The sequence below is a fragment of the Drosophila pseudoobscura genome, chromosome X (genome assembly GCF_009870125.1).
Source record: "Drosophila pseudoobscura strain MV-25-SWS-2005 chromosome X, UCI_Dpse_MV25, whole genome shotgun sequence".
Lineage (NCBI taxonomy): Eukaryota > Metazoa > Arthropoda > Insecta > Diptera > Drosophilidae > Drosophila > Drosophila pseudoobscura.
Window position 1 is genome coordinate 2,925,952 of NC_046683.1, and position 12,546 is coordinate 2,938,497.

Genomic DNA, 12,546 nt, shown 5'->3' on the forward strand with positions numbered 1-12,546 from the left:
CGACCATGCCACCGCGTTGAGGGAGCACGCCGCGTATGAGTAATGCGGCCCAGACTAACCCCGACTTAGGGTCTCTAACCTTGCTTTACTGCGGCTGGATAGATTGGGACATGGGGCGCGAGGGCTGGTGGGCTGGTGCCCTCTCCACCCCTCCTACTCATTAGCCTGTCAGAGCTGGCGGCACGCATGCCGACCGCTCGTACGGCCATTTGGCCATTTGGCCATTTGGCCAATTTTTCGACTGCCACTGGTAGATCTCCATCCCCAACTCCACACACGTTTGTGCCTGGTCCTTAGAACACCTGGACCATGTCCATGTCCAGGTACCCGACCTCTTCCAGAACCAATATTCGGCTCCGATTTCGTATGTAAATTTTTGTGTTGCCTAATTTGGCTTTTGACTTTTTGCTGGGCAGCAAATAAAATTAGTTGCAACAACAGCAAAAACACTGCCACATAGAGTGGCGAACAGAAGGGGTGCCTGCCTCGGTCCGACAGACAACTGGGCGGCTGGCGGTAGGGGGAGTAGGAGGAGGAGGAGGAGGGGCATGCCACGACACGACTAATGTGTTGGCATGTGTCAGACACGCATCAAACACAGCGACAATGCACAAAAAGAACAAAAACAACAAAAACAAAATGCACCAGCATCCCAGAACGGGATGAGTTGAAATTTACACGGAACGGATGGGACTGGCACGCGGAATCACAGGGAATAGGTCGGATCGAGATAGCCGCGTGATCAGTGCACAGGAACAGATTGGGAACGGAACTGAAAACTGGGATAGCCCGCATGTAAAGAGTTGAATTGAGAACGAGAACGTAGTGCACCTACAAAAATAGATAGAAATGAAATGAAATGTACTTCCAGATTGCGTTGAAACTAGTTCAGGCAGGAACCGGAATGGAATACTCGTAATATTCGTAGGTACCCTCTAGAGATAGCACTTTTTAGAGTATACGGATAAAAAGCACTTAGGTCTTGTAACAAATAAACCTGTTTAGGATAGGGAAAGATTGAGATAAAAGATATACTTGGAATGACATGCAAGGATTTATCAGACATGGATCTGAATTTCGACCTAAAACTCGATTGAGTCGAACATATGTATGAGATCGCATCATATATCATGGATGGATTATGAGAAATCGGAATCTGGGCATGATGATTCTGCAGGGGCGTGAATCAGATCTAAGGCCAGCGGTATCGACTCAGGCTATCGAAAATAGCCATTGATTCATACACTATTCACAAATCAGAGCCAATGCTACCAGTATTTATTCAGAACCAGATCGGATCAGGTAACGCCTTGGCCATCTCTAGGGACATCGCTGCTGTGCAGGCCTTCTGACCTGGGGCCACGTGTGGCAACCAGTGCGGGTGAAAGTGCGGTCTGTCCTTGTTCCCTGTTCCCTGTTCCCATTCCAGTTCCTGTCACACGCCACGCAGCAGCACTCGATTATATGATGCGTTGATGATGCCGCACCAGCGTCCGGCAGGCAGCTGGGCTCGGGCTGGGTGGTGGCTTGTACCTGTGAACTTGATTAGCGGTTTGTTGTGGCAGCATCCGAAAAAAGTTTGCGCTGAGTGATTAGTGCTCTGCGATGGTTGCCACTGGCGCTGCCACTGCCACTGCCGCTGCCACTAGGCCGCTGTTGATGCCACATCATTATAGCTACTTTATTAGCCTTTTGATTATTTTAGCACCAATTTGTTGTTCCCGTTGCTTCTCTCTGCTGCTGCCGGTGCTGCTGCTGCTGCTCTTTTGCCGCTGTTTCTGCTGCGTCTGTGGTGTTGCCTCTGCCTCTGCCACTGCCACTGCCTCTGCGATGTTGCTGCTGCTGTCGCTGCTGGCGCCCAACCGCATTCGCTTTGATGTTGCTGCTGTTGTTGCAGGGATTGCGAAACCGCTTATTAAATATACGCAATGCAAATAAAATAATAAGCAGCACGAAACAAAATACAGCACACCAGCCACCAGCAACAGCAAAAAATATAAAAAAACCAAAATAAATAATGCAAAAAAAAAAAATAATAGAAAAACACACACACCCAAGAATGACCAAAATGGGATAAACAAATTTATTTGTTGGCTAATTGGAAAATGAAAATGTTTGTGCGATTTACTGTGTGTGTTGTCTGTGCGCATGTGCATGTGCGCATGTGTGTGTGCGTGTGCGTGTAAAGCGGTGAAAGTGGACGAGTGCGGTTGTGTGAATGCATGTGTGTGTGCAGGGATTTTGTGCCAAATTTGGCCAAGAAAAATTCTCAATTCTCAACTCCATCAACTGCCCCAAGAGAAACCAAAAAAAAACTATATAATATATAATTTATAATAGGAAAGTACCACCTATTATGGCCGAGATGTGCTAGAACTTGTCAAGAGAGAAACAGAGCAACAATCGGGGACTACCTGGTACAGGCTGTGGTACTTGTTTGTGGGTTCCATATAAATACAGACTTAAAGTCTCGTCTTAGCTTTAGTACTGAGTAGCGGAAGTCACACCCATCTCAATATAGTGTACTCAGAGCTTCCAAGTACCGGGATGAAATAGATCTTGTAATTATCTATGTACCACAGAAATATTATACCTAGTATATACAGCCCCTACTGTAAGCCTCGTCAATGCTTGGGAATAGATTCATCCATGGGTTCTATGCGTGTTGGTGCTCCCAGCCAAAACATTCACTGGGTCTCGTCTTGCCATGAGTACTCGACGCTCTACAGTATCGGGAATCGAAATACTCATTTATACAAATATAAAAGCCTTGATTTCCAGGGGAGGGGTTTTACAAGAATCGATTTGTAATCGAATTGTAATCAAATTGAGGCAAATTCAGTGCTAAAGCGTATGCTACAAATTGAAAGAATTTTTAACGAATTTGTCAATCACTTTCGGTTTCCATTGACCACAAAGAACAGACCAGGCCATGCAACAGTGGATGGGGATGGGGATGTGGATGGGGATGGGAGATCCGTAACTGTTAGCTTCGTCTGGTCTGTGGTAAGGGGGCACTGACAGTATCTGTATCGGCCAGAATCTGTTGCACGTTTCCCCAGGCGGCCCAAGCCGCCCGAGCGGGGCAAAACCCAAAGCGCATCAGTTTATTTGTTCGCCAGGCTCATTTGTTTATATGGCACAATCGGGCAACAAAACAACAACAAATAGGGAACAAAAACACCAAGCAAAAGTCGCATATCAAATGCTCTATCGAAGAGATCATACCTGGTGAAAAATAAAGTACATTTCTGTATAAATATGCTATATTACCGGATATTTTTAGGTGAAAAGGGCTATACAAAGCTCCAAAGAACGGCTTAAGAAAGAGCAAAACTTATTGAGATATAGCCGTGATATGATACCATATGGATATGATGATGGATAACACCTGAAGAGATGGAAATATCACACTTCAGAAGGAATCTATCCAGACGAGATCGAACAGGATTTTGGAAAGCGTACGAGTACCCTTTGCAGATGCCTATTCCACAGAGTTACCCCAATGGATACGTACACCCTGTCAGATCTGCCTATCTGACGACCCCAAGAGCTGGCCATTGGGCACAAACAGGCCATAATAGACACACCGTATTGACGGTGTGATGTAGCAATGATTCATCAACCAAAGCGACGACAGCGATAGCGATGATGACGATGGCATCGCAATCGGCGTCCAGCCAGCTGGTCGACCGCCCAGACCCACATTCAGAGCGACCAAATGAACTGACAATCCATTGATCCGACGATCTGAAGGCGACACTGAGTGCTGAGCCCGTGCACGTAACCCAAGAGCGTCTGCCCTGAACTTGGGGCTGCCTCATCAATATGCAGAGCCAGGCGCGATCAATGGGAATGGAAACACCAAAGCACCAACAGTAATACCAACAGTAATAGCCACAGCAACGGCAACGGCAACAGTGTTGTCTGTGGCAACAACAACACCAGCAACAACGAGAACGAGAACAGCGACATCGACTGGCTGCAAATTAACAATTAACGCAGGATATTTGGTGCAACCGCAGCCGAGAGGAGCCTGGAGACGACGATGGAGCCACGAAGGAGCCAAATAGAGATTGGCAATTTGGTGGCACCTCACCTTCCTGCACCACACCACAGCGCAGCACATCCACCAGCCACGAAACATAAATTCATAAGACCAAAAACCGGTCCGGGCCGTGCAAGTCCGCGGGCTTTGCTGAGGAGGGGGGGATAGCGGAGAGCTCCATGGGGCCTCTACTGCTATATATCGGGGTTTTCAGCGGTTCTACTACTCGTATAACTGGGGTATGGGTATGGGTATGGGTAGGGGTACTGGAATCTTGAATCTGGAATCTGGAATCTCAAATATGGAATCAGCGCGTGCCAGATTGAGTCATACGTGTATTTGAGCACGGGGGATTTTCGTCTGTGAGGTGTGGGAAAAAGCAACAAAACAGTTCAAGCACTATGTATATAGTCGAGTAATTCGAACCCCAGATACCCGCTAATCAGATGTACGTACAGCTATTACTTGTGTTGTGTCTCTGAAAAGTATCCCAAAGCAGATACCAATGGAGATACCAATAAATGGAGGGATATACCCCCAAAGCTCTTCGAGTGCTAGGTGCTAAGATATCGCTAAATGTTTGCACAACTTTCGGAGCAACTTTGACCCGGTGCTCGGCCCCTTGGAACGGTACTGGAATCCCTCGCTTGGTTTTTACGCTCAAACATTCGTGGAAGCGTGCGAATTCCTCGAAACTGGGCGAGTACGAGTAACTGTTCTATTAATACCCAAAGAGAAAGAGCAACGAGAACACCCAGAGAAAGGTGGGAGAGGCCCTCACCTCTAACCCCACATCTGATTGACCAAAAGGCATTTTTCAAATTGAAAAGTGAGGCTAAAACCGCAAAGCTCTTAACTACCTCTATTTATTGGCTCACATAATAGATGCAGGCAACGGTCCGGCCACAGGACCTTAGGTCCTTTTGCCTCAGGTCCTTAGGTTCCCCAATTGCTGGGCCAAGTGTGGCCGCAGTCCGAAAGGCATGGCAGAAACTCACCGGATGCACAGGAGCTGGTACAGGCACAGGCATAGGGACAGACATAGGAACATGCACATGCACCCATCGGAATGACATTGTACCCGTTCAAATACCCACTCCCACTCCCATCCTCATCCTCTGCCATCTCGGCCCGGCCCAGCAATCGAGCAGACGACAACGAAACCTACAATTTGATTATCGCAATGAGAATTGCAGCACTTGGCAACGACAACGATTCACTTGGGACACTCTCGTCCTCGACGGTCCAGGGCCAGGCATCGGCTCAGGAATGGGAGCAGGACCTGGGGTCAGGGCAAGGTGCTCCACCAGAAGTCACCGCACACCCCATCCGCACAGCCCATCCCTCAGACTTCGCGCTCGCATTCGCATTCGCATTTTGTCAACATGTGTAGCTGTCTGTTTTAATGGTCAATTTCTCACTCTAAATGGATGCATGGGCCTGGAAGGACCGGACCGTAGCCTTGGCTGAAGCCCCAGGCTAGAAAGGACCCCAAAGCACCCTTAGCTATCGAAGGAATCCATTGGCTAGGCCATTGAGCAGATATTGAAAAGCTACTTGTACGTACTCCTCTAAAAACATGGATGGATGAGCCTGGGTTCCATTGGGAATCATCTTTCCTGATTCCAGATTGAACGTTTTGCAAGCGTATCGACTAGTCGTATGTTTTCCGCTTACGGTCACATTTTTCCCGTTTTTTCTTGGTCCCCCCACCGCCACCCCTCGGTCGGGGGAGGGGTCGTGTATGTGTCAGCAAAGAAAATGCGAACGGAACGCATTTTGTGGCCAGCAGCCTACAGGTTCCTCTGTCTATGTCTACGTCTCCGGCTCTGGATGCGACTGCGACTGCGACTGCACGCCCCCCGCCCCATCGCACATTTCTCGCAGAAGACAGGCTCGTCGGCAAGCCATGGGGCACACACACAGCATTTGGTGACTTTTGCCGTTGGCCGGAAGTGTGACAGTACTCGTAGCAAGGAAGTAGTTAGATTGCGTGTGCAGCAGATGGGGGTCGAGGTGGGGGATGGGGCCTAACCATGGACCAGGCATAGGCCTAGGGCCCTGCTTCTAATGGCAGCAAATCATTTACAGATGTCGCAACATTTTGCATAAAAATTTCTAGCACAGACAACAGGAGGAGGCTGGCACGAGGAGCGGTGAAACCTCCCACTACCATGGCGATGGCGATGGCGGTGGCAATGGCTTAAACGCTTTTCCAAGCAGGAAATGCATTTTCATTTAGCAGCGGAAGTAGCTGCAAATGAGCTTTTAGTTTTTGCTCACCTTCACTCCGGATCCCTGGCTCCCTGGATCCCTGGCTCCCTGGCTACTAGCACAAATTGTGCAATTTGCATTTCCGGCGGGCAGAAAAAGCCACCGAATCACCATCACAGGCGATCCAGCTGCACCCCTTAGCGCTCCGCTTTCCTCCCCACCTGTTGCCCGAGCTGCTCAAGTCCCGTCGTTTCCGTTGCCGTTGTCGTTGTCCGGCACTAGTCCGGCATTAGCGGGCCGGGCAACAACCAATGCCCCCGTCTCGTCCACCGCCTTTCAGCGGAAATATGCGTCTGGTCTGCCACACGTCCGTGCCACAAAAGTGCGTGAGCGGTGCAAGGGATGTCGATTTGTTGATGCCCGTCATTGATGCGTAGGTGAAATTTGTTTATAATCAAATTAACTCCAACTTGAAATTTGTTTGGGCTGGAGCTCCATTTACACAGGCATAGGCATAGGCACAGGCAGAGGCCCGGGGCAGACCTCGGATTGATGCCACCGCAAGGGAAGCTCTTCATTGTTGCATTGTGGCACTGTTGCTTTGTTGCATTGTGGCATCGGTGGGACCGTGGGATGGCGACACGGATTTCATTGTGTGGTTGTCTCCGAGTCGTACACTTCTTAGAACCGAACTGCAAGCCGCAAAACTCAAAGAAAACGAGCAGTAAGGCAGCTACAGGTTACCCCATCTGATATTTTTGCACCTATTTATGTTTCTAACAATAAAATATATAGCCTTTTTGGTTGCACAAAGACTGGTTTTTCGATCGGTTGAAGTTCTTGGGAGTTCCCACTACGAGTATTTGCATTTATCTCCTGCCTGCAGCGGAATGGAGTGGAGTATTTCGGCCAAATGTCCTTAAAACTGACGAATGGAATGGATATGAATGATCCTGATCCAGAATACACGTACCTATACCTATACCTATACCTATACCTATACCTATACCTATACCTATACCTATACCTATACCTATACCTATACCTATACCTATACCTATACCCATACCTATACCTATACCTATACCTATACCTTTACCTATACCTGTACCTATACCTATACCTATACCAAAATTAATAAATTAAACGACATGTTAATCATATTTCTATCGTTTGGATCCCATTGCGAGAGTTCTGTCCGGTTAAGTCTCGCATTTCATTCGTGTGGGGTAGCCTTTGTGAGCGTTTGGTTCGCTGGGATGAACTCTTTCACGCATAGATAATCGTGAGGTAAAATTGTTTCACAGCAGCAATCTTCAGGATACATGTGAGTGCATACAAAGTCATTATAGTTTAATGAAGTAAAGGAAGCAACTCTGACTCCATCTAGGGAGACCCCGATGACCCGTTCTTACTGGTTGGGTCTGGGTCTGGACTGGTTTTATAATATTTGTCTAGAGCCATACAATATGAGTTGCAAAAAGTGTCTTCAGTTTCATAATAATTTGTCTCGAATTATGGCATTCTGAACTCTGTAAAAGTCGAAAAATGAGTGTCCTGTTATTTTAGATTTTATTCTCTCATATGCACATATGTTTGTATGCGTGTACCTCATCCACTCACTCACGAGGGGTCCGTCTGTGGCAGACTCTGTAGACTCCTCGGCAGCGCTACCTCCTAAACGTTACTGATGAACTCGCAGGGGTGTCCCACACACCCCATCTACACCCTCATCCCTCCTATGACCTGGTCCTACTGGGTCCAGGCTCTGTCCTGACTCCGCACTGCCCTAGTCTGGTGGCGGTCTGGCCTGAGCGGGACGCTGTGCAGCGGAGGAGACGATTTACAAATGGTCACTGCGAGTAAATATGTCAAGTGCAGACCCCAAAAAAATACATACAAGTAAAAATATCCCTGCCACCCCGTGGTCCGTGTACGTGTGGCAGGTTATGCAGATGCCGGGGCCGAGGCCGAGGCCGAGGCCGATGACGATGCCGTTGCCTTTTCTGGCCTGCTAGTGTGCGTGCCGTGTGGAGGCCACAAAATGCATTGGCTTTTTTGGTGCATGCGTTTCCGGTTGCACTCAGTGGCAAACGGTTTCAGTGTAAATTGGTCAACTAAATTATGCAGCATCAGTTACAGTTCCAGCGGCAGCAACGGCCAAGCTGTCGAAGCCCTCCTTCCCAGTCCAAGTCCCAGGGCCCGACACCAGGCCTAGGATAGGAAAGACCAGGGCAGGCCACATGCCACGCCACGCCAGCAACAGCTGAGTGAAATTTGCATTCTATAAAATTTTAAAGCAAAATAAAGTGTGGCCCCCTCTGTGTATTCTACAGACTCGTAGTTAGGGTCTCGGGAGATTAAATGCAGAAAATGCATAGTTCGAGGAGAGATCTGATCGAGTGAATAATCGCAGTATAACGATTATAATTAATAGGGCAATCAAATAATCGTTCATCGTTATCAACAATCGATGATATTAAAATTTGCAGTATTCCTCCACAACATCCTGCTGGAGAAAGTTTCATTTCCATGAGCTCCAAAGGTTCAAATCTATATAGACTATGGACAACATTAGTGAAAAGAAAAGGTTCTGCCTCCTCTATACAGATACGAGTGTATATCTTTCAACTTATCGTTGCTTAAAACGATAGATTTTTCATATGATACTTCTGATTCTTATACATGATCACAGATCCTGTTTATAGGGAGATCATGACTTCACTTTTGCGGAATCTCTACAGCCTACGAGTGCATATTGGTTGCCTCGAGACATTTTTATTTCTCTGAAAACTAAGGATCGATCAATTACTAATCGATGGAGAGGGTCCTCAAATACATTCTGTAAATGTCAGCTGATGGGTCCTACACGTATATGCATATGCGGGAGTTGGGGTCTGCTTCATTAATAAAGCTTGACCCACGCCCCACTGCAACCCGAATTCCTTTCTGGTGTCTTTTCCACCCATCTGTGGCGCCCGAAACATATGTTCGCGGTCTTTATTTGGTGGTCAACTGGTCGACTGCCTTTCCCACGCCCCCTTGCTATTCTTCCGTGCAACTCCATCGGCCATCGTTCGCTGGCTATTTGTCACTTGTGGCAACCGCGACGGCCATTTCCGCCGGCCAGTGCCAGTCGCCATATTTACGCAGTTGTTTTTGTTGCAAGTTTATGCAGTTGTAAAATTGCTGACAATTGATAGGCCATGGCATTGGCAGTGGCAGTGGCAGTGGCACTCCACTCCCTGAACCGGCTCCAGTCCCATGTGCACGTCCACGTCCACGTCGACGTCCACGTCCATGGCCCCTGCTCGGTGGCCACAATTTAGCGCGCGGCGACTACCGAAAAGTGCAGCGCAGATTGGCTTCACTGGCCGGGCCTCACTGGCTGGCTCTTGATGAATGCACAAATAATGGGGATGGGATGCATAATGCAAAACAGGAAATAAATTATTCTTGTTGCTGCTGCTGCTGCAGCCCAGGTCTTGCCACTGCCACTGCCACTGTGCTGTAGGAGGAGGCAGCACAAGGCAGCAGACAGAAGCAGCATAGCCCGCAGCGTAATAACAACAATCATCATGATTCTTATCATCCTGAATCTCATGATCATTGTCAATCACAGTCCATACACTGGTGAACAAATTAGTGAAACCCTTCTTCTTGGAGGGGGCCCGCAACAGTGCGAAAATTGGTATTGCAGTGCCACCAATACCATCGCTAGTTAACACTGGTAGTAACATATCTACATACTACAGTCCTGCATGAACAGACAACCAAATCGATTGGGATAGATTCGAAGGGAGTCAGATTCGAAAATTTTGGTTTTCTGCTCGCTCACTCCACAGTGAGTATGTTGTATGAGTATCCGCAGTGCGCGAAAGAAGGATTCCTACTGATCCAAAGCGGATCAAGTACGAAACACACCAAACAAAATAAGTAAGTAACAGTACTTACCCATAGACTGACGCTATCTGAGGTGCAACGACAAGGACTGGTATGCCACAAGCCAAGGAGTTCATACGGAGACCCCAGCGAGGTCTGTGCAAATATTGGATCTACATGTAGGATCTGGGCAGTACCGATGCTTGTGTCTTTAACGCCGATAGTCCTTGTTGGCCGATTCTAATTGGCGGCTCTGAAATAAATAAAACATTAAAACTTACAAAGATGTGAAATATTTTAGTTCAGCCTCAGTTACCTACCGTCAACATTCGAGTCGATGCCCAGCGCATTGGTTGACTCCACAGCAACAGCCACAACCCTGTTGACTAGTGTAACATGATCATCGCTTTTCTGGCTTCGGCCGGGATAATTTTGTTTGATTTTGATTCTGATCGAATTAGCGTAAAATTGAGCGTTCGTCAACTTTGGGTGAGGGGTCGCGACTGGTCGCTGGCCCGCAGTTGTCGAACCAGACACCAGCCGGGGCCCAGAGCCGGGGCCAACGAGGGCCAGCGGGTCCGCGGAAACGTGGGCCCATTGACAAAGTTAAGGTTCAGATGCAGACCTGCTCTGCAGGCCGCGTGCGGGGCATTAAAGAGGCGTGGAAATTGTGGGGCAAGCCTCCTTTGCTGCCTGCCCTCCCCTGCCAACGGCTGATGATTTGCATTAGCTGCCGGAACGTTCGGGTCGGGTCGAGTCGAGTGGAGTGGAGTCGGCGTAATTGACCAAGTTGTTTTGCGCTCTCTGGCTCTCGACTCCTTTTGGCAAATTGATTTTGCTTCGTGCCTCATCAGCAGCGACAATTGCCCTTATGATGATCGTCATCTGCCCCCTCTCTCATCATGATTGCCGCTGCCGCTGCCGCCGCTGTTGCCACTGCCACTACTGCTGCTTATGCGCTTCGTGTGCTCACGTAGCTGATGCCCCTCGTTCCACTTTGACTTTCCTGATGTTTCCCCCCTCGGGCTTCCTCTTCTTTCGGGGCCTCCTGCTCACGGTGCTGCTGCTGCTGGTTCTTCTGCCGCTGGCTACCGATGTTTTTTGCGGTTTCACACTTTGGTTAAGGTTGCCTGCCCTTCGCACTCGTCGGTCGGTCGGTCGGTCAGTCGATCGATCGTTCGACAGTCGTCGCCGCTGCCGCCGCGGTCAGGCATTGGGTCAGACCCGGAGAACGTAACGTAACAAGGAACGCACAGTCTTGCAGAGGAGAGGTAAGAGGTATACAAAATGTGGGGTTTAATTAATTGGCAGCAGAAAGCAGCAGAAAGTTACATAGATTTCATTCTTAAATTTCAATTAAATCCTAGGATGGTTCTTAATTCTTAGTCCGTCTATTTAATGTACTTGTCCATAAACTTCTTGTGGAAATCAGAGCGCAAGGCGTCGTTGACGAAGTGGGTTTTCTTCTCGGGCGCCGATCGGGCGCAGTTTTTGAACACGACATCGTCGTCCCAGCGGCGCTTGATCTTGAGGTCACCGCCCAGGCCAGAGGCCCGTCCGGCTGCGGAGGCCGCTGTGCCCGGCTCGTAGTTAATCAGGGGATTTCCGGAGAGAATGTTCTCCATGCGGATACGTTCGTCCTCGCGACTTTTCTCGGCATCTTTTCGGGCATTCTCCTGCAGGCGCTCATGCTTAATTTTCTGCAGCTCGGCCAGCAGGGCGGCATCATCGTCGTCCGAGTCGCTGTCCGAGTCCGAGCTGTCGTTGTCCAAGGCCTCGTCCGCATCGATATTGGCCTGTTGTTGTTGCTGCACCAGCAGCTGGGACTGACCGTCCACCTTGGCTCGCTTGTTAGTGCTGCCGCTGGCATTGTTTGCCTCGATGGCCTTGCGCACAATCGAGGGCAGGGCCTTGCTCGAGGCGGCACCAGGACGTGCCTCGCGCTCTCGCTCCTCCAGCTCCTTGCGGAAGTCGCGGCTGCGGATCTCCTCGGTGGTTCCCTGTCCAGGCTCCCTGCGAATGATTATCGGTCACAATTATTAAGTGCAATGGCAAATTTCAGGCCGTGGCTGCCATTTCCGATGCGATTGCTTACCTGTACTTCAGTTTGGTGTGGCCTGGCAAGTCGCGACTAGAGTACTGTTTGCTCAGGGCGCTCAAATCCTTCTCGCCGCGCCCAGAGCCACCTCGGGCGGGGTCGAATGTGGGGCGCGCTGCTGTAGTCATATTTCGCTGTTGTTTATTTGTTAGTTTAGCGACGACTTACACAATTAATTGTAAATGTTTTAGAAATGCGTTGTTCGTTTGGTTGTCACAGCTGCTTGCTAGAGATGCGCGATATGGCGTGTCGAGTGTGTTGTTTCAAGGGGAAGGTATCGATAGTAGTATCGATAACTATCGTG

At 49.0% G+C, this 12,546-nt stretch overlaps 1 protein-coding gene across 1 annotated transcript; it reads right to left on the bottom strand.

The window, feature by feature from the left end:
* Positions 1–11,416: 11,416 nt before the first annotated feature.
* On the bottom strand, positions 11,417–12,490 carry c12.1 (spliceosome-associated protein CWC15). Its single transcript, XM_001355631.4, has 2 exons — positions 12,240–12,490; positions 11,417–12,157 (listed from the first exon to the last, which is right to left on the bottom strand). Exons 1-2 carry the CDS (start codon positions 12,368–12,370, stop codon positions 11,536–11,538), a joined length of 753 nt encoding a protein of 250 aa, XP_001355667.1. The 5' UTR covers positions 12,371–12,490; the 3' UTR covers positions 11,417–11,535.
* Positions 12,491–12,546: the final 56 nt, after the last annotated feature.

Bases quoted from the DNA above. Each gene is read 5' to 3' on its own strand.
- c12.1 (XM_001355631.4), bottom strand. From the start codon at position 12,370: ATGACTACAGCAGCGCGCCCCACATTCGACCCCGCCCGAGGTGGCTCT. The intron at 12,158-12,239 runs GTAAGCAATCGC...AATCATTCGCAG, and splicing joins CACACCAAACTGAAGTACAG to GGAGCCTGGACAGGGAACCA.